Raw genomic sequence first — 24232 nt, forward strand, 5'->3', positions numbered from 1 at the left:
CAGAAGAGTCAAGGTGCTGGTGGACAACCTCAGCTGAGCCCCAGAGGCAGGATGGAGCCAGCTCCTGGTTTCACTGGTGGAGCTGGCAGCTATGCAGCCACAGTTTGCTGGGGCTCTGAGAAACCTGTCTTCCTCTAAAGGATCGCTCCATTGCCAGCAGAGCATCAGGGAGAACCAGCCTCCACATTCCTGCTGGTCCTCAGCTTTTCAAAACCTATGCAGAGATGCATCACAGCCCCATGAGCCAGTTGTGTTATGTCCATCATGCACACCGGGACGCTGAGTTGTGCCTGGGGCCTTCCCCTGCTCAGCTTGCTGAAACACAGTGGCCTTACCCGGCTGGCCCAGGCCTCTGATTTTTCAGAGAGAGGTGCAGTGACACCCACGCTGACCCTGCACAGGGTCATCAGATGTGTGGGACATGCTGGTAGACGTGGCAGTGCTCCTGGCCACAAGGCAGGCTTGGTGCACGGGGACCATCCCCGGAAAGTGCAGTCCCAGTTCTCCTGCTAGAAAGATAGCCATGCTTTATGCTGGACTGCCTTCTCTTCACACTCTTCCTCAGCAGAGCGTGCAGATTCAGCACTTACATGAAAGCACAGAAATAAAAAAAATAAAAAAATACATCCCCTTTTTAAGAACAAGGACAGCAACTCGCATTAGGCAAGACAAATACCTTCTTAACACTAATGTTTAATAAAGAACCCTAGTTTAAAAGTGCAGATCCACTGCCAGCCACACTTAGCAGTGTAAGCTGAATCCCCGCTAACCTAGCATGTATTTGCTCACTTCAGGCAAATCAAACCTCAGCTCTGTGTCCTGTCAGCACTCCTCCTTCCCATACATTCAAAATGGCCTTAGGGCATCAGGGAGGTCCTGCTTTCCTATCACCCACACTGCCTAAGAGAAACCGATTTCCACCCTGGTGTCACTCCAGGATGTATGTACAGAGAAGGATCAGCCATCTCTACTCGGCTTAAAGACATCAGTGGAAGGCCAGTGTACAGACACAGGACTGGTTCTCAACACAGCACTGAGTTCCACCTCCTTTTCTGACTTGAAAGCATTCCCACAAAAAGCAGAGAAGAAGGGAAAAGAGTAGTGTTGGGAGATGTGAGCCTCTGAGTGCTGCTGTATCCAACAGACCACGTGCACTCAAAGTGAGGGAGCCTGCCCTGAGTACGTTATCCCCAAAGCACAAGGTCACTTGGAAGCAGGGAGGGCTGCCCTCCACGGAGCAGTCCCCTTCCCCTGTGTCACAAACTCCAGGAGAGAGGAATGTTAGAGGGACAGAGGGACTGTGAGTAGGATGTTGTGAATGGGGAAGACCAGTTGGTCAGCCACAGTCACTTGCAGCTGATGGCTGGGAGGAATAACCAGCCCACACACCAGGTGCATTAGTCGTGTCAGTCAATGCACTTATGGGATGTCCTTAAGTAGGGAGAGAAAAAAGGGTAAATACAAGCAGGGTGGGGAAGAAACGCAGTGCATCCAGAATCTCAGTTTACTTAGGGCTGCTCTGAGAACTGGGGCAGTCAGCACCTGCCACAGCACCTATTCTTCCTGATCCATGTCTTTACATCACACACTGTTTGCACAACCCACGGTGGAAGATAGACTGCCACGAACAGGCAAGGAAGGGGCAAGCAGCAATAAAACTTGCTGCTCCATCTCGTTTTCTACTCTACTTTCTAAGAGAAATGAGTGGGCAACTACACTGTAGACTGAATACCAGTGATGAGCAGCTTCTAGAAAGTACAAAATAGCTCAAAAGCACTGACATTCTTCACAAAGGAGAATGTGCATCAGGGACACAACTTCCATTGTAAGATTGTCCTGTATGCCAATGGCACAGATGCTATCACAGAATTATTGCACTGGGTAAATGAAGAAAGTATCCCGTGTTGTTTTAGATATGCTTCATCATTTAGTCTACAAGGCAGTTCAGAACACAGTTTCATTTTCCTGTACTTAAAAACACATTTTGCTGTGTAAATTTGTATTTGAAAATTAAACAGGCAGTTTGCAAAACCCAGATATTGAGAATTCCAGTTTCACCTACTGTCATGAACAGAAGCACTGCATGCAAGCTCATGGTGCCACAAATACTTGCACAATAAATGGTTCTGAAGGCAACCAACACAGCTGCAAACTATACAGAACATGCTCTCATTGCATCATCCCTTTGATGGGTTTCCAAAGCTGCAATATCTGCAGTCTTTAAACAGGGAGCATCTTCCTCTGCCTCTCCCACTGGAGCTGCACATCAATTTTTGAGCAGAATCAGATCAGTAATCAGGCAAAGAACTATCTCGACTTCCCCCTCTTTGTGCTATGTTTTCTGCTGGGCTAGTGAGCTGAAGAGGTTGGACCTCATTGAAAAGAAGTAGTGGGTAGCAAGAGTTATGGTGGGCCTTAGGCAGAGACAAGGGCTTGCAGATTAGATATTAGGAGGAAATTCTTTACTCAGAAGGTGGTGAGGCACAGGCACAGTTATCCAGAGAAGCTGTGGTTGGCCAGGTTGGCTGGGAACTGGGGCAGCCTGATCTAGCAGTCAGCAACCCTGCTCACAGAAGGAGGGTTGGAATAGATGATCTTTAAGGCTTCTTTCAACCCAATGAAAAAAGCACACACAATGCTCTTGGCATTCTACGACCATCTCCCTATGGCTTTTTACTGGGGCAGATCCATGCCATGATGGTGAGCACAAGACTTAGTGGTGAGCAGGTTCTGATGCCCTCAAAGCACTGGGAGACAACAGCAAACAACTGCGTTGCCATCTGTTAGAAGCAACACAGCAGCTGGGACACTACACTCCTGCCAACCACAGACAGAACCAGGACAGTATTTTAAATCAGAAGTCTCCCTCCCAGTGGGATAATGACACTCCCAAGGGCTAAATACAGATGATAATTAATTAGGCTGTCATCACCCTATTCCTTGCAACTGTCCAATGGAGACTGGGTACTACGTGGTGCTAAATGCCATTCAAAGGTAACATACCTATTTTTGGAGTACGATACTACTTGGGTATCATATTTTGGCCGTGGGCATCTAACTACTTCAAAAAGTGGTCTATTTGGGGATGCCCCATCAGAATTTGCCAGGCAATCTGCCATCAGCATCACTGGAGGCTGCAGTTACTGCAGCTGCCAAAAAGCAGAGAACACATGGCCCTATAATGCTGAGGCTCCTGCAATGAGCACATGTGCTCCGCACATTACTGCCTAACCAGACAAGCAACAGTTGCTGACAGGCAACATTATCAGAGACATTGCAGTGGCACAGTAAGGCACAAACCATCCTAAAACTGCAGAAAAGCAATTCAGACAGTATGTGGAGTTGAGAATGTAAAAGTCATGGGAATTCCTTTTTTTTTTCCTTCCTTCCAGCTTAAAACCCAGCAGTGCCCATCTCTTTCTGGGTCCCTCTGAGCACTTTAGGGCCTCTTGTTGAGGTCAGTGTCAAGATCTGTGCTGGGGCTGAATGACAGTGTAGATGTAAACCAGCACTTTAGAGAACACAAGCAGTACTGCCCATCTGCAGCCAGTGATCTGCCTTCTTGGAGACAAGAAAATGTATGGGATTACCACACTTATTAATTCACACAAAGCAGCCCACTGTGAAGCAGTAAGTCCTACCAAAGAAACTGTTTTATTACCAAGCCCTAGGTCTGATAATAACAGAACAATTTGCTTGTTGGGTTTCATGCTTTGTGCGGTCTGAGGAGAGACAGCAGTCAGCCACTGCATTCTGTACAACCTCAAGGCAAGTCTTCCCAGCAAAGAGGGGTGGGTGTGCAGAAGAGGAAAGATGTGATGCTGAGATATGCTGCTCCACGAAGGGCAGCAGGTACCTGGCTTTGTAGTGCTGCAGAGGAAGGGAAGATGGGTCAAGTCCTGTGTTAGTTGATAGGTGAACACGGGGAAATTGAGAGGAAAATCTTTCCTGGCAGCTCCCTGGTGGAGTTCTATGGGACATCATAAATGAACTTTCTAGCATGAGACCCCAGCACTCAGTGCATACAGAGACCAGTGACTTGAGTCCTCAGCAGCAAACAGCAATGAAATCCTACAGAGAGCAACATCAGCCTTGCAGAATTCTTTTCACTTGTATCACATGTAAAGCATTGCCATGAAAAGACAGGGCTGTGCTCGTAGCAATCAACTGGCTGGCCTCATCGGGAAGCTGGGCAGCAGACTGGCTGGCTGCACACTGAATCCACAGCTGTCTGTCTCCCCCTCCTCCATCTTCACCAGATTTGCCATGGCAGTTACTTCAGAAGTGCCAACACTATGTCTCAAGCCTCAGAACCAAGCCAGAAAAGCACAGCTTTGCAATTTGAGTGCCCATCACACCAATGTCTACCTTGCAGCTCTGAGAGACAGCTATCTCAGGGGTGAGATGTGATTATCATGCCATGATGTGCCAGACCCTGGGACAGCCAGCACGCAGGTCACCAAGACTTTCTACCAGCTCTGCTGTGCAGAGCACAGAGTGATCACTCAGGCTGTGTCACCCACACAAAGCTTCCAGTGGAGAGAGGAGGGATGTTTATGAGAGAGGAAATCTCTGTTCTCAAACCTGCTATGGATTATCTGCTAATCACCCTCCATCCAAAACACACCTCCAGGATTAAGTGAGGTACAGGTGTTCTGCCACCTCCTTCATGCACCTTTAATCATTCTAGCAACGCTGAAAACAAGTTTTAAATGACATTTATTTCTTACTGCTACTTTTGTTTCACTTTTTCTTTGGAATTAGGGATGATTAAAGTTACTGCACAGTTGCATATTTAAACAACATAAAAGATAGGAAGGAATGTGACGAAATAAAAGCAAAGAAGTTTGAAGAAACACAAATGCAATGAGAAAACAAGCCCTCAGAAACAGTTTGATGCAACACCCATGGGACATAAGCTGAGTCTGTCCTTCACAGACTTTGGAGGATACCAGGCCATGTCAAGGGACCTGTCTGCAGACTTACCATGTCTCTACATGTGTGCTAGTGGAACACTTCCATCTGCAACTTGCTGAATAAGCTAAACTGAATTACTGGATATCATTCACCATTTTAAAAATCAAGAATCGTAACGGTTCCTTGAGGCTTAATTTGTTAGTGTTTTCACTGTACTCATAGAACAATTATGTTACAAAGTCAGAGTTGGGACAATAGCATCATTCATTATTTCAAGGCTTTAAATGATCAAATTCTGCCCTCAGAATCACGCACACAATTTCCATTGTCTGCAATGAGAACAGATTATGTGTAGGTGATTTTGATTTGTTTTCCAGTGCTTAAAACTACTCATCTTTTTAATCTTCCTCAGAAAATATGGAACTATCCTTATTCTCCCTATGTTATTTTTTGCCAGTTTCAAATGATGGCTTAAGACATACTTGATGCATTTTATCTGGATGGTTTGGGATAAGATAATGTTTTTTTCTGCACATCTGCATCCCCACGAGTACTGAAATAGTGGATAAAAGTCAGTAGATTTTACAATTAGTATACACAGTGACAAAAACCTAATGATCAGTGCTTAAACAGTTAAAATTATGCACACAACTTTTTTTGCCAGCATATCTTTCCTTACTCTTAAAAATACTTTTTAGTCTACAGACAACTGACATTTTGATCACAGAAAATCATCAACAAAAACAGAAGTTAAAAATAGCCTTTTGCTGACTCTAGGACTTTTTTTCCATCTGGCATAAATGAGCCTCAGGAAACAAAGAGCAACACCACAAAAAAAAAAAAAAGAAAAGAAACAAAAAAAAAAAACCCCACAAAAACAAAGAAAACTTCTTGTAAATGGTTTCACAGACTTACATTGATGTATCTCTTATTTCCTTGTATTTCTGATCAAGTACAAGCCAGCAGGTAAGAAGCAGCAGCCAGTGGTAGGTTTGCCTCCTCCACTCTTAGGAGGCCATGTTAAAATAAGAAGTCAAAAAAAAATGCTTTTAAATAGAATTGCTATGTAAGCTTCCCTGGGGATTTACAGTCACTGGTGTGTGCATGTTAAAAAGTGTATTTCCAGTCTATCTTGTGTTGCCTGAGAACCATTTTTGTCCTTTTAAAATCTGCAATTATATTAGAACCCATGAGTAACTTTCATTTTCGTATTAACACTATAAATACTATGTTAGTATTACTAAACTATCTCTATTGACTTATCTGTAAAAAGAAAAATATATTATATATTTTATATTTCTATAAAGTGAATTAACACTGGAGAGAGGGCTACAGGAGAGTAGTGTACAATCACAGTTGATGTATATTACTGGGCACAAAGTCAATGCTTGAAACGAAAGAGAAGAGAAAAATGTGTCCAGGTTAAACCCCTCTTTCAAGCTGTGTCAGAGGAAGAGTCATAGGATGCTGACACTATGAAGTTGCCAGTATTGGTATGGCTTGCCATGGACTGGGCAGCCTGCTGGCTCAAGTTATTGCAGATCAGCACAAGCTGGTTGCTCTGAGCTTCTGACAGCGTGCTACAGCTCTGGTAGACACTGAAGTTGGTCTTCCTACCAGGGATGTTGCCCTTCTCGCACATTGTCTTTACCATCTTGGCAAGCTTATTTTTCCCCAGGGCTTGGCAATTGTACCAGTGAAGGGCAGCCAAGTTGACAACGGGTTTGATTGACAGGTAAAAAGGTGCGTCCTCGTAGCGCATGGCTGGAGGCCGCCTCTGGGCGTACTCCTTGTAGTCTTGCACGGGACAGGTCTGTGGGGAGTGCTGGGTGGCATACACCCGAGAGTCCGTCCCACCTCTCTTGCTCTTGGCATTGATATCTCCATTATCCGGTCCCATCCACTCCAGGTACTCCAACCCAGTCTCTGTCACCCGCAGTCGGATGTCTCCCCATTTGAGGGTCGACCCATGAAAACCCGTGCAGTGTCCAAATGCCTTGGTGTTGTTCAGCCAGACAAGGTTCAAGAGCCCCTCAGGATTGTACCGGCTCAACAAGCCTCTTTTGCGCAGGATAAGCTCATCGGCAAAGGTGAGCTTCATGGATTTGTGTGGCTTGTTTCCTTTACCTTTACACCTCAGCTCTATCTGCTTTTGTTTTAGGGCCTCCTGGGACCTCTTGAACTCCTTATCCCTGGTAATACTGTACCCATACCTGTGCTCCTTGAGATATCGCTCCAGCCCACACTGATAGTTGGCCAGACTGTTTGGCTCGTATTCAGACCCATCCTTCTGCCTGGCATCCACAAAGAACGAAGCGAGGTAGGCATCGAGCTCCTTGCAGGGGATGACATAGATCTCTCGGGTCTCAGAGGGATATTTGGAGATGAGGAACTCCCGGAAATTGCGGAGAGCTGTCTGCGTGCTGCGAATGGTCTTCTCGTTCTGCTCCCTGCTGAGCTCTGCTGCTTTCTCATCCTGGTCTGGAAGAGGGAGAAGGAAAAAGGCAAAACAAAGCAGAAGGAGCAGTGAGCTTGCGTGAAAGGTTTTTCCCAAAATGAAATTTCCATTAAAAGAAGGGATAAAAGAAATAAAAAAGAAAACAAATTTCACGAAGAGCACGTGAAAGCATCCTTACATACTTGCCACATGACTGAAAAGTCAACTCCAGTTTTACAAATGATGTAACTAGGCACAAAAAAATGATGTAAATACGGCACAAAATGGACTCCTCGTGACACTGGGACACAGTTTTGTGCACGGAAAACTGTGGAAAGTTTAATTAGAGGCAATCTGCTTCCCAGAACAAATGCAAGGCTTTCCAGAGGACTTCAGTGCCACGTAACGGGCCCAATTTGAGTAATGAGCCCATTGTGAACTGACTCACAGGCTGTACTGGTCCCAGTCCCTTTTCTACAAAAAATAACCAAAGTCTTACGTTTACAATATTACCACTGTCTTTAATAAGACACATTTCTAAAGAGCCAGTAAGTATAAGCAGAAGTGCACGCTACAAAATAATGCAGCACATCGTAAGAAAGAAGTTAGCAGGTGCAACACAGTGATATGCAATTCACAAATACACAAGAATAAAAACCTAGTTAATACTTTACATAAGAAAATATCAAATAAAACTGTCAGCACTTAACATGATTATACAGTTTCTCAACATAATCAAGCTGTACACTGACAAATGAAGCGCAATCGTGAACGTTTTCTCTCATTTTGAAGAAGAAATCAAATTGAGGAAACGACTTTATATTGCTCCATAAAGCTGTATTTAAAGGTCCTTGCAACTGGTGACATATCAGACCACAGCATTCAGATGTGACTCCAAAGATGGTCCTTTAATTTTCATGTCAGCATCTAAGAGCTACAAGCAGCCCACCACGAAGTCTAATGTTTGAAGCAACGGATAGCACAGATCCTTTTCTTATGGCTAGCTGCAGGCCAGTGCTGTTTGAAGCACAGAAACCAAACATTTACCCTGAGACCTTGTTCACTGCACCCACCACCACTTATTATAGTGCTGTGCAAGTAATCTGTTCTTTGACTGACAGCCCACGTTTTAAGTACTGCTGCAATAAAAAAAGCACACACAATGGTTTGGTTTTATACATGTCATCAATCACTACTTCTTGCAGAACACCCTGTCACAACACAGCAGTGACACTCAGTCATTTATGTTTTGGCATCTTTTCTTAAACTGCAAAGGAAGTTGTCATATCTGCAGCTAGCAGTTATAAAAACTATGCTAAATATTGCATGAGCAAAACAGTGCCCTGAAACACTGAATGAATTATTCCCTTTCTATGGGAGTGTTCAAATATCACAGATATCTCATAGCATGGGACTCATGCAGTGAGACAGTGAGACTCAGAGGACAGAGTCTGAGACAACCAAAGTTACCAGATGTCACCTGAGCCACTGCCATGATCTTGCACATGCTTTTTATCTACAGCAAAAGCAGATGATTCAGATGAGCCTTACTTAACTGAGACAAACTTTGTAGCCTAGAACAGCTTAGGAAGGAGACACTACTCTTCATGTCATCAAAATCCTACTTCCTTATTTAACCAAAGCGAAGTAACTGTGCTGAAAGATAATCCATCCCCAAACCATACAATCCAGCCACCACGGAGATAAAAACTGTGTCCAAACATTCTTTTACTGTCACCACACTGCAACTTTTGCTTATTCCATTATTTCACTCTTGATTATTGTGGTGACTGACCATGGTCAGCAGCCACCACACAGTCACTTGCTCTCTCCCCACACCCAGTAGGGCAGAGAAAAGCAAAAACCAGAAAACGTCAGAGCTGAGACAAATTTGAGTACGTAAAGGGAAGAGAAAAAAAAACACAACCCAACTAATATTTACAATAAATCCTTCTACTCCACACACCTCTGGTTTCCTACAGGAAATTCTGTGAAAGAGAACTGATGCCTTCTCTGGGTTTGGGGATTGAAAGTGAATGCTCATTCTGATACAGGAGTATTTCCAGTGTAGCAGCTTCCAAACATTTGCTTGGTCTCACCTTGCTGCATCTCACAGAGTACAGGTGAAAAGCTCTTCTGGCCAAGGCTTAACCTTCTGGGAATTTTTTCAGTGGTCCTTCTGGAAACTACTGAAAACACAGGTGGAAATCTACATTAGCCCCCTGATGACTGCAATATACAGCTGCTTGTTCTTAGGTGTCCACTGCTCACATCATCATGAACTCTTTTATCATGCACGGGTTCAAAAACTGGGTAAAAGCACAGAAAAAAAATATTACAAAGTGCTCCTCAACACAAGACATTATTCCCAAATCAGAAAGGTGCTTAAGCTGTAAACTGATAGAGGATGGGAGAATGGGAAGATATCACATATGTTTTCACTCCCCTTGTAGTCCTAGCTACGTGCATGTTGCTGTTAGGGTACAGGGAAAACCTGTGTTCTCAGATTACGATCTAATCTGTTGTGGCTGGCAAAGCAGAACTAACAAACCAAAATATTGTTCTTGCTGATCTACCAAACCAAGCTTAATCAAATAACTTTTCCTGTAATAATGCAGCTTCAGGAGTTGGTAATGCTGCTCCCCATTACACAGACCAGGAGCAGAAACTCAAAAAACAAACTGACTTGGAGATGCATCTCATGAGGTCCTGCCCACAGTTGCACAGTACACAAAACATCTGATCCACACAGCTGTTATCCCTGTCTCACTCCACATCAGAGTTTCATTTCCAAGAAAACCAGAACATGTCAGAAAATGGCAGTAAATCTCAACTTATTGCTGGACTGGGGTAAACTCCCAACTGACAGAAGAACTGCCTGAGTAGTTTGAACTTAAAAGTAGAAAAAGAGATAAACTGACTTGGCAGAGATTACACAGATGATCCAGTGGGAGCTGAGTGTCTCTGGCTAGCCCACATCCATGAGACGATGCTTCCCACGGAGCAACAGATGTGGTCTGATCTTTCATAATCTGATTTTAGTACAGCCAAGACTTAACGTTATCAGCTGAGTTATCAAACACAGGGTTGTTTTTATTTCATCTTGCACACTTAGACAAACTCAGACTCACCAGGACATAACCTCCTCTGCAATTACATACAGTGGGGGAAAAACACTTGCTTTTGTTGTTCACATCAGAATTATGCCTGTTTTTAATATCCAGAGAGGAACTGTAACATTAACAGGAGTCGTAAACCTTAGCTATTACTGCACACAGACTCAAATTCTGCATCAGGTCGTCAACAAGATCTCCAGTAGAAAAAGCTTGTTTTGGATGACAATCATACAATTAGCCAGCATTCCTCTGTCTGATTTGAACTTTGAATAGAAACACCTTTCTGGGGAAGACCCACTTTCACCACGATGGTTTCATTCAAGTGAAGAAGCACAGCACACTCAGGATATCTCCACTCTGGAGCCCAGTGCTCTCTCCCCGAGCACTCTGCAGGATAGTTTCTGGCCCCACTCTGCAATTGCTGAACTGCAGCGGTACCTCATCCACAATACATGGCTATAAACAGCCCACTAAAATGACTCACGTAAGCCAGAGCCTGCTCCTGATATTTCTGGCATTTTTAGAATCTGTTCCTGACTAAATTTGTCAGGGCAACTACTACGAACATGCAGTAGTCAAAGGCTTAGGTCAAAAACACATATGTTTTAATGTAATTATTTCATATCCAACAATAACTGGCTTTTTACAAAGTCCTGAGGCCAAATAAAGTGCACTTTCTATGCCATAATATATCATACCTATTTATGCTTAGGCTCGGTGAGTCAGTCAAAAGAGGAGGGGAAATCCTGTGACTGCCTGGAGACTTTCATCAGGCATGACATCTAACAGCTTCTGAGCTCTGCAGGATCAAAGGATTAACTTGTTAGCTGCAGATTACAGAAGCAGAAGAAAGTGCTCCTGCACTTTTTCTTGAATTTCTGCCTTACCAATCTGACTTGGCTACTAAATTCTGTTTAACAATTACAGTTCCCTGTTTCCACTACATTTTATTTACTATTTTTAGTTTGCACTCATTTTCTCTGCTTTCTTGCCACGACAGCTGAAAAAAGATGAAAGGTGCAAAGCCAACAATAAAATACTCACCAATATTATTGAGACTACTGCATCATCCTCAGATACCTGAAAACCTGGAGCCATGACAAGGGATTGAGAATGCACATCCTCCTATGACCAATAGGATCTTTTGTGCAGCAGATACTAGCAATGTCTAGTGAACACTGCAGTCAGGAGTGCTCCAGGGACTACTTGGAGGTGCTCAAGGCCAGCTTGGATGGGGCCCTGGGCAGTCTGATCTGCTGGGAGGTGTCCTAGCTTCATGATTCTGTGAGTTTTCTCTACATCAAACTAGTACTACTAGATATGTTTTCCAAAAATGTGAAACTCCTTTACTGCCAGAATAACAGGTGAACTTTCTAAAGCTATGTTCACTTCTAACACGTAAGTATTTATCTTTCAGTGCTCAGGATAAAATAAAAAAGGCAGGCAGACCAGTTAAACTCAAATTGATGTTCAATTAAACTTAACTTTAAAGTTGCTAAGTGGCAAAATGCGACAAAATGTGAAGCAAATGCCAGATTTATGTTTGCAAACGTACCTTTGCATAAGTTAATAATTTTCTACCAATACATCAGACTCCACTGAGAACCCTTCAACTACTGATCTCAATGTAGCACTAAGGCCAAAAGCTTTTTGTTTGTTTTTTTTTTGCTAAAGGTTTTCTTCAGGTTAAATACTTAACACTAGAAAATATTCTTATTTTTTTACCCCAGACTTGTCAGCAATACAATGAAAAGCTGCCCTGTCAAAGCATGTTACTTAACTACACAACCTATAGCAGAAGGGACTAGGGGTATGTCAGCACTCGTCTAACTTAAATAAAGAACTGGAAGCTGGATGTGGCACTGCAGAACTGAAGCATTCATTTTCCAAGTAGACATGGCCTGCTTGGCAGCACCAAAGAAAGCATCCCCAGTTCAGCAAAGCATATAGTGAGTGCTTCCTGCTTTGCAGTCCCTGTGTGTATGTGCCTGAACAGAAATTTAGAGATCAGCCAGTCATTATGTGTTCAGATGGCAGTAGAGGAGCAAGACTGAACAACAGTCATGTGTGTGAGATGACTACATTGAAAAGTTGCTATGAGAAGAAAACACAGGAACAACTCAAAATGAGGGGAAAAACACCTGAAAGGATGTGAAAAGAATCTCCTTTGTTGGATGACATTTGTTGTTTGAAAGATAGTGAAGCACTAGGTGGAAAATACAAATTCTCATGTTAAAAAATCCATTTTAAAACAGAGAAAGAGAGCTCCACATTCTCCATGAGGTTTCTACCCTTATTTGCTCACAGGGAATGATGGAGTTACGTCTATAAATGAATCCTGCAAGTGCTAAGGAATCTAAAGAGTGGGCTGGCTTGCACAAAGCCACGGGTGCCAATTTACTCTGTGATGTGAAAGATTTGGGCCCACGGAATTCTGTGCCACAACAATCTCTAAGCTGAGCTGTTTCCATGCATTACGGATCCTGCACCATGGCATAAAACTGATAAGGGTATCAGGAGACCTCTGGGGACATAATTTTTGTCTAAGACTTGTGTCTGCAAGAAAAGTAGCATGAGGAAAGAACATTAAGGCTGCTGCCTGCTTGTGCAACTACAAGGACAATGTGCTTACACTGCACAAAGTCACTGAAGATTCTTCCCCTCAGCCTGTGTATTACCATGGGCCAAACCTGTCAAACAACATACAGTCTCACACCCTGAGTTCTTTCTACAGTTGCAAGCCTTGTGATAGAATAACTGGAAACAGGACACAAACAGGTTTTTACTTACAGAGTGGTCCTCTGTTTGCATGCAACATCACCACAGGCCCAGCAAGCTCTCTGCTACAGCCTACCAACATAGCCATGTCACTGCAGTTCAGACCTATCTTTAATAAGTATAATTGAGAAATCACTGCAAGAGGTCTCAGAGGGATGAGCTAAGGCTATGAAGTTTGGCTGCTTTTGATTCACTCCAGACAGCAGTGAGATGCAGAGCTGGGAATTACAAGTGGGAAATGAAGATGAAGGGGAGAGAAGGGAGGATCAGAACAAAGAGGTGTAAAAAAAAAAGAACAACAGTGAAGGGAGAGATGAAAAACAGATGAGGATCCTCATCATCTGAAATCTGACTGCACATCACAGATTTGGAATGAGGCAGGCTAACTGGGACAACGAGCAGTGAAACAAAGAAAAGGAGTATGAAATAAATATTTTATTACAGTAATCATAATAAACTGTATTTTAGTCTCGGCCAAAATGTATGCTTAAATCAAGTCTCGAATGTGACAGCAGCTTCAGACTTAAGAGCAAGAGGCCCACATGACTGTAATTAATGTAATAAATCATGCTGCAGAGCCCTCTGCACAGGCTGACAGTGCTTATTTGATGTATTGCTTATTAGAGACTGCGGACTTTTCCCCCTCTATTTTATTAAAGTGCCCTTGGTAGTGAATCAAAAGGTATCCTTTCCTGCTCTGGTTGAACTGTCTGCTGTAGGTGTTGCAGGACAGACTTTTGGTAACATGGCACACAGCACACGTACCCAAAAAATCATATTGCAGGACCTTTCCTTCCTTCCACCAGGGGTGGAAGTTCAAAGACCTCAAGCTTCTCTACCAGCCTGTAGGAGACTGAGCAGCTGGGCAAGGGCAAAGATCTGAATGCATCACAGCTGAGAGAAAGGCATCAGAGGAGGCCAAGCAGCTGCTCCCACACTGTGGATGGCCAAAGCAGGCACACTGCCCTGGAGACACAGCAGTCCCAGTGGGAACAGCTGGGCATCCCGCACAGAGCACAGACAAGGAACACGCAGGCGCTTTCAGTCTGATGCTCCTGGCACAGCTTGTTTGTGTCTGCCCCTGAATACATGTTTAAACTTATTTTGTCAGACTTTAATTGAATAGACACATAGCCATATTTTGCAGCTGTCTTTGAAGAAAGTCTGTTTAAATAAATTGAGGGCTTTCAAATTATTTCTAGATATGTGCGTGCACACGGAGCGTACGCACACAAACACACCTCTTTGCTGCTCAGAGTATTGCTATTAGCTCTCTTCTGTAATTACAATGTCAAACTTTTCCTGCTTGGATTGTATTGCTATTTCCATAAAAATAATTTACTCTCCTGTGCACCACAGGAACAAACAGTTCCCCTGCTATTGAATGGATTCGTACAAAAATGACACACACTAATTCAAGAAAGAGTATAACCTGGGGTACAACTTAATGAACATAATTATGGATGTGTAGTATATACAAGTATACACTGATGTTTTATCATGGACTAGCACAAAAAGCAATCTGATGTATTTAACAACTATGCAGGTGAATGGTAAATGGGACAAAGGTATTTGTCGACAAGTTTCCAAGGGCTGTCTGCATTCAGGAGAGGTGAAACAGGCAACAAGATAACTCCTTCTACAGAGAGAAAAGAGAAATGGAAAGCTACAAGCAAAAAGCAGAGCACATACCAGCTATACAGTGCAGAGCTGTAAAACATAGAGTAACTTTCCTGCCTGGTAATTTGTTTTCTTGGAGGTACTGTCAGTTGCAGGCAGTTAGAGACAGCAGTTCCAAACAACTTGTAATACTCCATTTCTAAAGAGTCAAGGACAGAAGAAAATCCTCATAACCTAGGAAACCCACACCACTGAAGGATGGAGCTCACTGCAGCCAGAGGAATACTGTACCAAGTCATGAGCAGGAAGAAATTATTCCACACTTCTGTTGCTCACTCATTCAGGCAAACTTGACCAGCCAGCTGGACTAAATCAGAGATCAGGCAAATATCCAGATGGAACAGGGGTGAGGGCAAGGAGAAAAGTGAAGCCAGCTATTCAGAGATCAGATGAGTATCTTAATTGTCCACAAGCAGTATCTTTAGGTTCTGTAATGTCCTGCTTGAAATAACTCAGCAACGCTTCAGATTTTGCCCTGGGGTGATGTGACCTGGGTCAACTTATCTCTGAATCATTTTTTTTCCTTCCTTCAATAAAAACAGAATGTCAACTTTTTCTATTTTTTTTCTTTTTTTTTCTTTCCCATGACAATTTGTCAAGTAAATGTTTAACATTAATCAATGGCTGCACGCTTTCATCATGAAGATCTAGTTAATGCAAAGCCACAGCAGACCACAGTGTCACCTCCAGTTTAAATAAATATATTCAAGTGTAAAGAACAGAAAGATACACAGTACTTGTCTGTGTCTATATGTGTGGATGGAAAAAAGAACAGTGAAGGCAGAGTATGAAAGTATGTAACACAGGTAATACAATTCAAAAGTTAAGAGATGCATTAAAGGCCTGTGAAATAAAAATAACCCAGGTAGAGAGGAAAAAAAGTACATTTAAGGTACTTTTTGAATTTTGGGAGAGGCACCACTAAAGCTGTTGATACCATCTTCCATGTTTCATTAGTTAGATTAATCCTCGAGCTCCTGCTAATTATCAGCAGTCCTTAGCTGCAAATCTCAAAACTTTCATTTATTCCTTCCACACAATTTCACTGAGAACTGCAAGTAAATCCAGCTGGTTCCTCTTGAAGTGTTCTCTGAAAACACATCTGTGTCTGCAGAAAGCCTTTGTCTCTAGCAGAAACATAAACATTTTCCAAGGCAGTGCTTGGTGTTCACACCAAAGCTCCACAGTGAGTTTCATTGTGGCATAACTCTTCATCACCTCAGAATGTCCTAGTCCCATTTGTAATATGAACCATCATGAAACTCTGGTTTTGAAGAAATCAGCAGAACAACACCACTTCTTCCACCTTGCTGAAGATTTTGTGTCTCCAGGGATGTCGAGGTTTAGCACATCTTCAGAGGTTTAGTCACCTTCCAACAGGTGCCCTCTTCCATGCTAGTGGCTCAGGATTGGAGTCAACTTCTACTGTCATACTGACATCTGCTTTTACTGTATAAGGTAGGGTTTACAGACATGCTTCAGAAAGCACTGCTAAGCTCCTGGCAAGGGTACTGCATAAGAGTTGGTTACTGAAGAAAAATGGAAAGACTTGGGTTGGAAGGGACCTTCAAAGTTCAGCTGCTTCAAATCTCCTGGCGTGGGCAGTGCTGCCACCTAGCAGGCCAGGTTAGGATGGAGCCTTCAGGGCTGGGGCATCCACAACTTCTCTGGATGATCTGAAATATTACTTCATTACATCATGTTCATCAAAGAAAGATAGATAGCAGCATGTTTCAGTGTCTTCCAGGATCTGCTTTCTTTAGCATGCATTACCCTGTGCTGGGCCAGCCATGATGAAATAATCTACCCCCGTGTTTCTCTTTTCCAAGCACTTGAAAACTGCAAACAGATTCTGTATTCAATTTTACTTAAGTAGGAAGAAAGCAGACTAAGTTTTTTTTACTGATGTTTCACATTAAAAGGTGTTCTAGCTTCACTGCAAGCACAATAAGAGGACGCAACACAATACTTACCAAGAGGGAAGTTGAAAAAATAAGGAGTCACTGTGTGCTTGTTTTACAGAACATCTTATGCTAAAAAGCCATGCTCCCACTACAGAGGCAGCTGAAGACAGCTGTCCCCTTGGTTTAGTCCCACTGTTAAAAGCTTAAAACTTGAAGACATGTGTGAGGCAGTTCTTCTGCAGACAAACTTATTAAGTAATGTTCCAAGTGCGAAGGCACTCTCATTGAGTATCCTGACCTAAAAGCCATGCCCTGTGTTTCCTTTCTGTTACAGAATCCCATCCAAAGTGCAAAAGAAGGGCACACACATGAGGCCTTTCCAGGATCAGTGCCTATCTTGTCTGCTGAACTCTGTCTCCTCTGCAGATCCCAATCTGAACTCACCCTGCCTCTCTATTCTTTCTTAGAGCCTCATAAATCACACCACGAGAACAGAAAAAATTAAACAGGGAATGGTAAAAGTGACATCTGTTAACAAGTTTTCTGAAGGCAATCTGACAAAACACCCCTCGAAGACATCTCTTTCTACAGAAAGAACAAAGAAATCTATGAGCACTGAAAAACAGAAATGTTGAGTTGCTTTGTTTTTTACACATCTTTACAGAACTGCTGGAACATGCACTGGACTTTCTTTAATTAAACACCAGTATCAAAAAACACAGAACTTTGCACAGAGCAGAGGTCTGTTTAGGTAGCAAAAAGCACAGCATCTAATCCTGCTGGTCTTGTAAAAAGGGTGAATTTCTACTTCTCCTTTCCACTTCCTTTCCATCTTCTGCTTTTCTGCATTTTATGTCAGAGTGTTGAGAGATAACAGGAAGTTTCCAAGCCTGAAATGAGCAGTGATGATCTAGAACAAAAGCATTTACTGAAGTTGCCAGTTACTCTTACGATATGACACATCACCTTAACACTGAAAAAGTATATCTATATTAAGTTTCAATAATTCTCTGTGATGCAATTCTTCTGTTCAGGAGCCCAGAGAATACCTCCAACCAGCGGATGAACTCTACATGTTTTACAGATTTAATCCTTTGATATTGCCAGGGTCTTGCCACAAGGGGTATTTCTGGAGGATTCATATTTTAATTCCTTACCTTTTAAAAGCATCAGCCCTCTCTTTTGTGTGCAAAGTTGCATCGTTTCATAAATATTTAATATTTAGGGCAGCAAGGAGATCCCCCCCTCTGCATGAGAAGTCCACTGTTGGTCTTCCAAGGCTGCAAAAAGACTGGCATGAGGCCTTTTACATCTGAAAGAAACTTCTACCACAGTAAGCACATGTAGAATTTGAAATGTTGATAAATATACTAAAGTCAATATCTAAATATTTTATAGTGTTCACTGAGTGAATTCTATATATTCACTGAGATGTTAAGAGTATTCAGGGCTTTCCTTCCAGAGTTAACAACAAGATAAAAACTTCTTGTAGGAAGAGTCTCACAAAACATACTCTAATATTAGAATTATTAGTACAAAACTTTTAATTCTTTAAATTCAGTTTTCGTGCCGTGGACTCCACTGATGAAAGCAAAGATATGACTTTGCTGCTACTGCTGATGCTGAGCGTGGCCTTTTTTATGACACTATCCTCCTTTTAAACAGAAGTCCTTTACAATATTCTAAAGATAACCAAGGAATCATAGAATAGCTTAGGTTGGAAATGACCTGAAAGCCCACTCAGTTCCAAATGCCTGCTGTGGGATGGTTGACTCCCACCAGATCAGGCTGTCCAGGGCCCCATCCCACCTGGTCTTGAATACCTTCAGGGATGGGGCATCCACAGCTACTCTGTCCAACCTGTTCCAGTGCCTTACTACTCTCTGAGTAAGACTTCCTAACGTCTTACAAAAATGTTCTCTTGTTAAGGCTGAAGCAGCTTCTACTTGTCCTATCACTACCAAAACATGTAAAAAGTTGGGTCTTCCTCCTGGTTTATAAGCTTCATTTAAGTCCTGGAAGGTTTCAACAAGGTCTCCTTGCTGCCTTTTTTTTCTCCAGACTGAACAAGCCATAGCCTTTATTCACAGGACAGGAGCCTCGTGGCCCTCCTCTGGATCTGATCCAACATCTCCACATTTTCCTCATGCTGGGGAGCCCCAAACCTGGACACAGTACTCCAGATGGGGCCTCATGTGGGCAGAGCAGTTGAGGACAATCCTCTCCCTCTCCCTGCTGCCATCCCTCTGTTGATGCAACCCAGGATACTGCTGGCCTTCTAGGTTGCAAGTGCACACTGCTGGCTCATGTCCACCTTTTTGCTCACCAGAACTCCCAACAACTTCCCCACGGGGCTGCTCTCAGTGACTTCCTCTTCCAGTTTGTTCATATATCCAGGATTGCCCTGATCCAGGTGCAGGATCTTGTACTTGGCCTTTGATAATCTCATTGTCTTCATGTGGGCCCAGTTCTTAAGCCTGTCCTAGGTTCCTCTTGGAGAGGACTGGCAAACCCATACTGTAAGATCAAAAAGCAATGGCAGTGCAGGAGGTGGTTAATTAAATCACCAGATCCTTGTTGCTGATGAGTTAAAATATAATTACCTAATTTTATTCTTTTAAAAAACAAAAGCACAACATTTTTGTAATTATTTATCTCAGCACACATTTTTTGCTGAGCTACGGGAAGTAACAGGAATCAATGATGTGGCCTAAAGAGCCTAGGTCCAGTGCACTCTGAAGTCTTTACACCAACACAAAGAGCAAGAAACTAATTGCTCCTTTGACCACATTCAGCAGTATACATTCCTCGAGAAAGAGTTCAGCATACAGTTTACTCAAAGTCATCAATCTCTGTAGACATTAAAATATCAGCAATTATTCAAGTGTTCCTGGAAGGGCTAAAAGTAAAGTTTCCTTGATGTGATTATTTGCCTTGTGTTGCATTCATTCTTGGCACAGTTTCACTGGACAGATTACAGCTGGGATTAATTTGGCCTTTATGTATATATGGCTGACACTTCAAATACCTCTAAAAAAAAAGGCATTTTTTATTTCTTGTTTGCACTTATTTGCACTTCTCTGGAATGTGCTGCCTGGCACAGTTTTTTTACTTGCCACGTTAACAGTGATTTCAGAGTTTAAGCCAAACTTAGTTACTACCAGCATCCCATGAGGTCCAAGGATCCCTTTCTTTCCTGAATCATTCGATGTCCATGAACCTTATGAACACAAGGACCTGAGCCCCTACTGATTTTAAACCCATACAATTACAGAGTGATGTTTGTGGAGAGTTCTTAAGTTCATCATACAAGAGATGAACTTAAGAACTCTCCACAACCATCACTCAACTCCAAGATGTACCATATTTTACAGTGATCATGCTCAGGTACAGGAGGGAAAGTTGGGAAGAGAAAATGCAATGCTGACATTACACAAACACATGCAACTGACCAATTTTTGGGGCTGCAACCCCCACCAGCACCTTGCTGTGATCAGACTGCAGGACCAACCAGCTCTCTGCCCATTTGGCCAGGGTGACCCACACACTGATTTGCTGTGCTTCTGACAGAAACAACACACGTGGCCATTTCATTTATAGCATTTTTTGTTTTCCATCCCTATCCAAGACTCTGTGGTTTCTGCACATTCTGTGCATGTGGATTTCACATTTTTAATGTGTGCTCACAGAAAGCTTTGCTTCTCCTGTATTGAGTGTTAAGACTAGTGTTGGACTACAGATATAAATGTTCATATACTATGGCTTGAATTTAACAAAAATAATTCAGTATATCCTGCAGTGCTCAGATAGAGACCTGAACCCAACAGAAATCAGCACCTAACATCCAATGCTGCTTCACTTCTAAGACACAAAAATACCTTTGCAAAGCCTCTGCCACATTCAGTTGCCACTGAATAAATAAAATAACTGTATCTTTGTTGTCAAAACATTGACTGAGTTGATAAACTAATAGTAGCTCCAGGCTCTTTTGTTTGATTATTTCCTGCCTTCTTTTATGCAAGAACTGTACTAATCATTGTCTTTCTGTTTAGACAGAAACATTTTCATAGAGGACAGATTAAATTCTTCTTCCAGTTCAGTATTGCTCAGATTTTATATATTGTGCAACACTGCCAGTATATCTCTGTTTGCTAAATAAATCTAACAATATTACTGCACATCAACAATAAACATGCTAGAATCTTTAATCAGAGCTTCACCATCTAGCTGCAAGAATATGCTGTGCAGAACCATGAAACTGCAATAAATTCACGTGCCACATTACCCACTTCTCTGCAGCCCACAGACCTATGCCAGCACTTCTTTTCCAAAGGAGGTAGATATATAAAATTAAAGACTTGACAGTTTGAAGTGGCAGTTGTTTATCCATCATTTTACACAAGCTGACCCACGGATACATTTGAGCACAGGAACAGCATATTACAACATTATACCAGGCTTTATACCAGAGGAACCATGTGTCACACGTTGAGAATAGTACATGAAATTCAAGAATTAAGGGTGTAATTGACTGAACTGGAATTTGGGCAGCATGCTGATCTGATGCTGCTGTCTATGCAAGCAGTAGTATGATGTTTTGAGGGGTTTACACAGTGGGTGTAAATCTAGATACTTCACTGTGTCCTTATAGAGACACACTGGATATGGACCAACCCTGCTCTGGGTAGAAACCATGGGACTATGTCCACATATACTCAGTGGTAACAGCAGTTGCTGCCCTTGTTCAGCACCTGAGAACACAGAAGGGTACTCAAAAAGGTTTCAGGCCTTCAACCCAGCTAATCCTGATAAAACTAGTTTGAAAATTTTATGTGAGCATGTGTGTATTGCTTTTTTCTGGTTTTGTTTTTTTTTTTTTTTCTTCTTCTTCTTTGGGGTTTTTTGTTTGTTTGGTTTTGTTATGTTTTGTTTTTAATGCATCTGTTGAAAGCAAATTCCTCTCCAAGATAACACATGCATGTGAACAGCAAAAGCCTGCCTAGGTTTGTGTTTGCATGCCCCAACCTGCAAGCTGGAGATGGTGCAAGGTGCAGGGACAGGCTGGTATAAACCAGCTCTAGTGTACACAGCAGTTACGTCCTATAAACTGAGAAATGCAGAGCAAGTAGGTGTATCACAGAGTTTGGATTGACATGGGGCACCCCATATCTCTCGTATTTATATATGCAGAATCTGATCAGAATCAGACAGATTTCCAAACTGTTACAGGACAGGACTACTGAAAAGTAACTTCTCACAGGTGCAGAAATAGGAATCACAAGGTGAAATATGCTTTGCCATAACTGAGACAACAACCATCTTGCCTAATTAGTAGGGTTTTGCTTAGTCAAACCAGGTCTTTAAGAATTCCAGGTGCTTTATCTAGCAAGACTTGAAGGCTCTTGCTAATTAATAGATTCAGCAGTATTCAACCAACCTGGTTGCCCAGGTTCACCAAGGCAGTCACATTAGTTGTTTAATAGCAAAGCAGCTACCAAAGGGATTGAGTAAAGGTAATTCCCACCACCCCCTATTATGCAACTCTGCTCTGACTGAGCAGACATCTCTAGGCTGAACCAGCAAGGGTGCACAGCATAATCTCCCTCCTGCTTTCACCTCCTCCATTCCACTCATTTCCTGGAAGGGCAAAGCCAGTGCCACCTTCACCTAGCTCCAGACCTCCCCTGCCCCAGAATCACCTGCATCCGACATGGAGCTGTCCTGCAGACCGGGGCAGGACAATCATTCAGCATTGTCATTTGGGCCAATTCTCACTGCTCAGTCACAAGAGATGGACAAAAAAAAAAAAAAAAAAAAAAGGAAGGAGATGACAGGTATATGAAAACTTCTAGAAATAGGGAAAAACAGTCGTCTTCCTCCCCAGTCGCCCCCTCACACCAAGCTGGGGAACCCCAATACTGCACTTTCACCCAGGCTCCTACCTGGCATCGATGGGACTGCAGCTTCGGGGGTGGCAGCAGGGGCAGCAGGGGGCTGCTGCTGGCTGGAGCTGACCTCGGGCTCTGCACTCACCGAGGGTGACACAGCTGCCTCACCACCCCCTAGGGCTGGCTGTGGGGCAGGCAGAAGGGTTTCTTCTGTAGCTGGGGCCTCCTCCTGCCCAGGCAGCTGCAGGGCTGACAGTGGGATGCTGATGGCCTTCCCCACGACGGTGGCGTTGGAGCTCGTGGCTGGTGCCTGCAGGGCGGGTGGGGGACCACTGCCTGCCCCACGGGCCGGAGAAGCCAGGGCACCTCGGGGAGGTCTCTGCGCAGGGAGCCGGGGTGGGCCAGGTGGGGAGGCACAGAGGTGCTGAGGGTCAGGGTCAGGGCCAGCAGCAGGCACGGGTAGGGCCCTGGCAGGGCCTAGGCCAGAGGGCCCGGCCTGCACTGGTGCTTTGGGCTTGGACATCTGGGTGAGAGCCAGGGCCGGCCCGTCGGTACCAGCCGTCAGCTCAGCGTTGGCCACGATGTAGTAGTCCTCGGGCAGCTCCTGCTTGATCTTCTTGAGGAGAACCTCCCCGCTGCCCTCGTCGGCTGGCTGGGCCTGGGCAGCAGCGGGGAGCCCAGCAGGTGGCCGCTTCCGAGGGCCGCCGGGCATGCGGTGGAGGTGCGGCTCGAAGTCGCTGTCCTCATCCGTGACAGAGGACTCGCAGACCATGTCGAAGAGAGTGGCTTCATCTTCGTACTCCTCCACCGGCTCGCCCAGCTCCGAGGGCTCGCTGCAGTAGGAGAAGTCGCAGGAGTCACGGGTGCGGGTGCAGTCCAGCTTGGCCTTCCCTGGCCGGCCTGGGTAACGCTCAAGTGGGCTGGCCTGTGCCTCAGAGGGCACTCCCAGCATGCTGGGACTGTCTGAGTTGAAGCTGCGGCTGTCCTGGAAGCACACACGTTCCTGGGAGCCGGCCCGGCAAGTGGCAGCCAGGGGCCAGTGGTAGGCATGGCCGGCACTGCAGCCCCACATGGCAGTCAGGTTGCCGTGGGCCCCCTCGGACAGCAGGTGCTTGAGGTTGGGGATGAGGCTGCAGATGGTCCCGTGGCTGTGGGCCCAGCTCACCAGCTTGGAGAGGTTTTCAGAGGAGGTGTGAAGGCAGTCCTCCATGGTGCAGGATCAGCAGAGCTCGGCTGGCTAGAAGTCAGCTGGAGACAAGAGTTTAGGCAACAGGGTCTTAGCACTTATGCTTGTACTCCTCCAGGCTCATGCTTGTCATTCTGCAAACAGAGAGCAAAACCCCCCTTTTCAGTGCTGTCAGGCATTTGTAAGCTCTACCGAAACCATTTCATTCTCACCTCACGCACTCCAAAATGCATTTCACAAAACAGCACCCGCTTCCCAGCAGCCCCTTTCCTTATTCCACCCGAAAAATGTATATTTAAAACATCGGGGAAAAACATCCCTGCAAG

The 24232-nt window shown here is 43.9% G+C and overlaps 1 protein-coding gene across 1 annotated transcript; it reads right to left on the reverse strand.

Annotated features, from left to right (window-relative positions):
• Positions 1-515: 515 nt before the first annotated feature.
• Positions 516-24006, reverse strand: KIAA1958 (KIAA1958 ortholog). Its single transcript, XM_065745207.1, has 3 exons — positions 22775-24006; positions 5833-7398; positions 516-585 (listed from the first exon to the last, which is right to left on the reverse strand). Exons 1-2 carry the CDS (start codon positions 23928-23930, stop codon positions 6353-6355), a joined length of 2202 nt encoding a protein of 733 aa, XP_065601279.1. The 5' UTR covers positions 23931-24006; the 3' UTR covers positions 516-585; positions 5833-6352.
• Positions 24007-24232: the final 226 nt, after the last annotated feature.

This window comes from Cyrtonyx montezumae, unplaced genomic scaffold (assembly GCF_038088225.1).
Source record: "Cyrtonyx montezumae isolate F1298 unplaced genomic scaffold, pur_monq_1.0 scaffold_34, whole genome shotgun sequence".
In the NCBI taxonomy this organism is placed as follows: Eukaryota; Metazoa; Chordata; class Aves; order Galliformes; family Odontophoridae; genus Cyrtonyx; species Cyrtonyx montezumae.

Bases quoted from the DNA above. Each gene is read 5' to 3' on its own strand.
- KIAA1958 (XM_065745207.1), bottom strand. From the start codon at position 23,930: ATGGAGGACTGCCTTCACACCTCCTCTGAAAACCTCTCCAAGCTGGTG. The intron at 7,399-22,774 runs GTAGGAGCCTGG...TCCCTCTTCCAG, and splicing joins TGCAGTCCCATCGATGCCAG to ACCAGGATGAGAAAGCAGCA.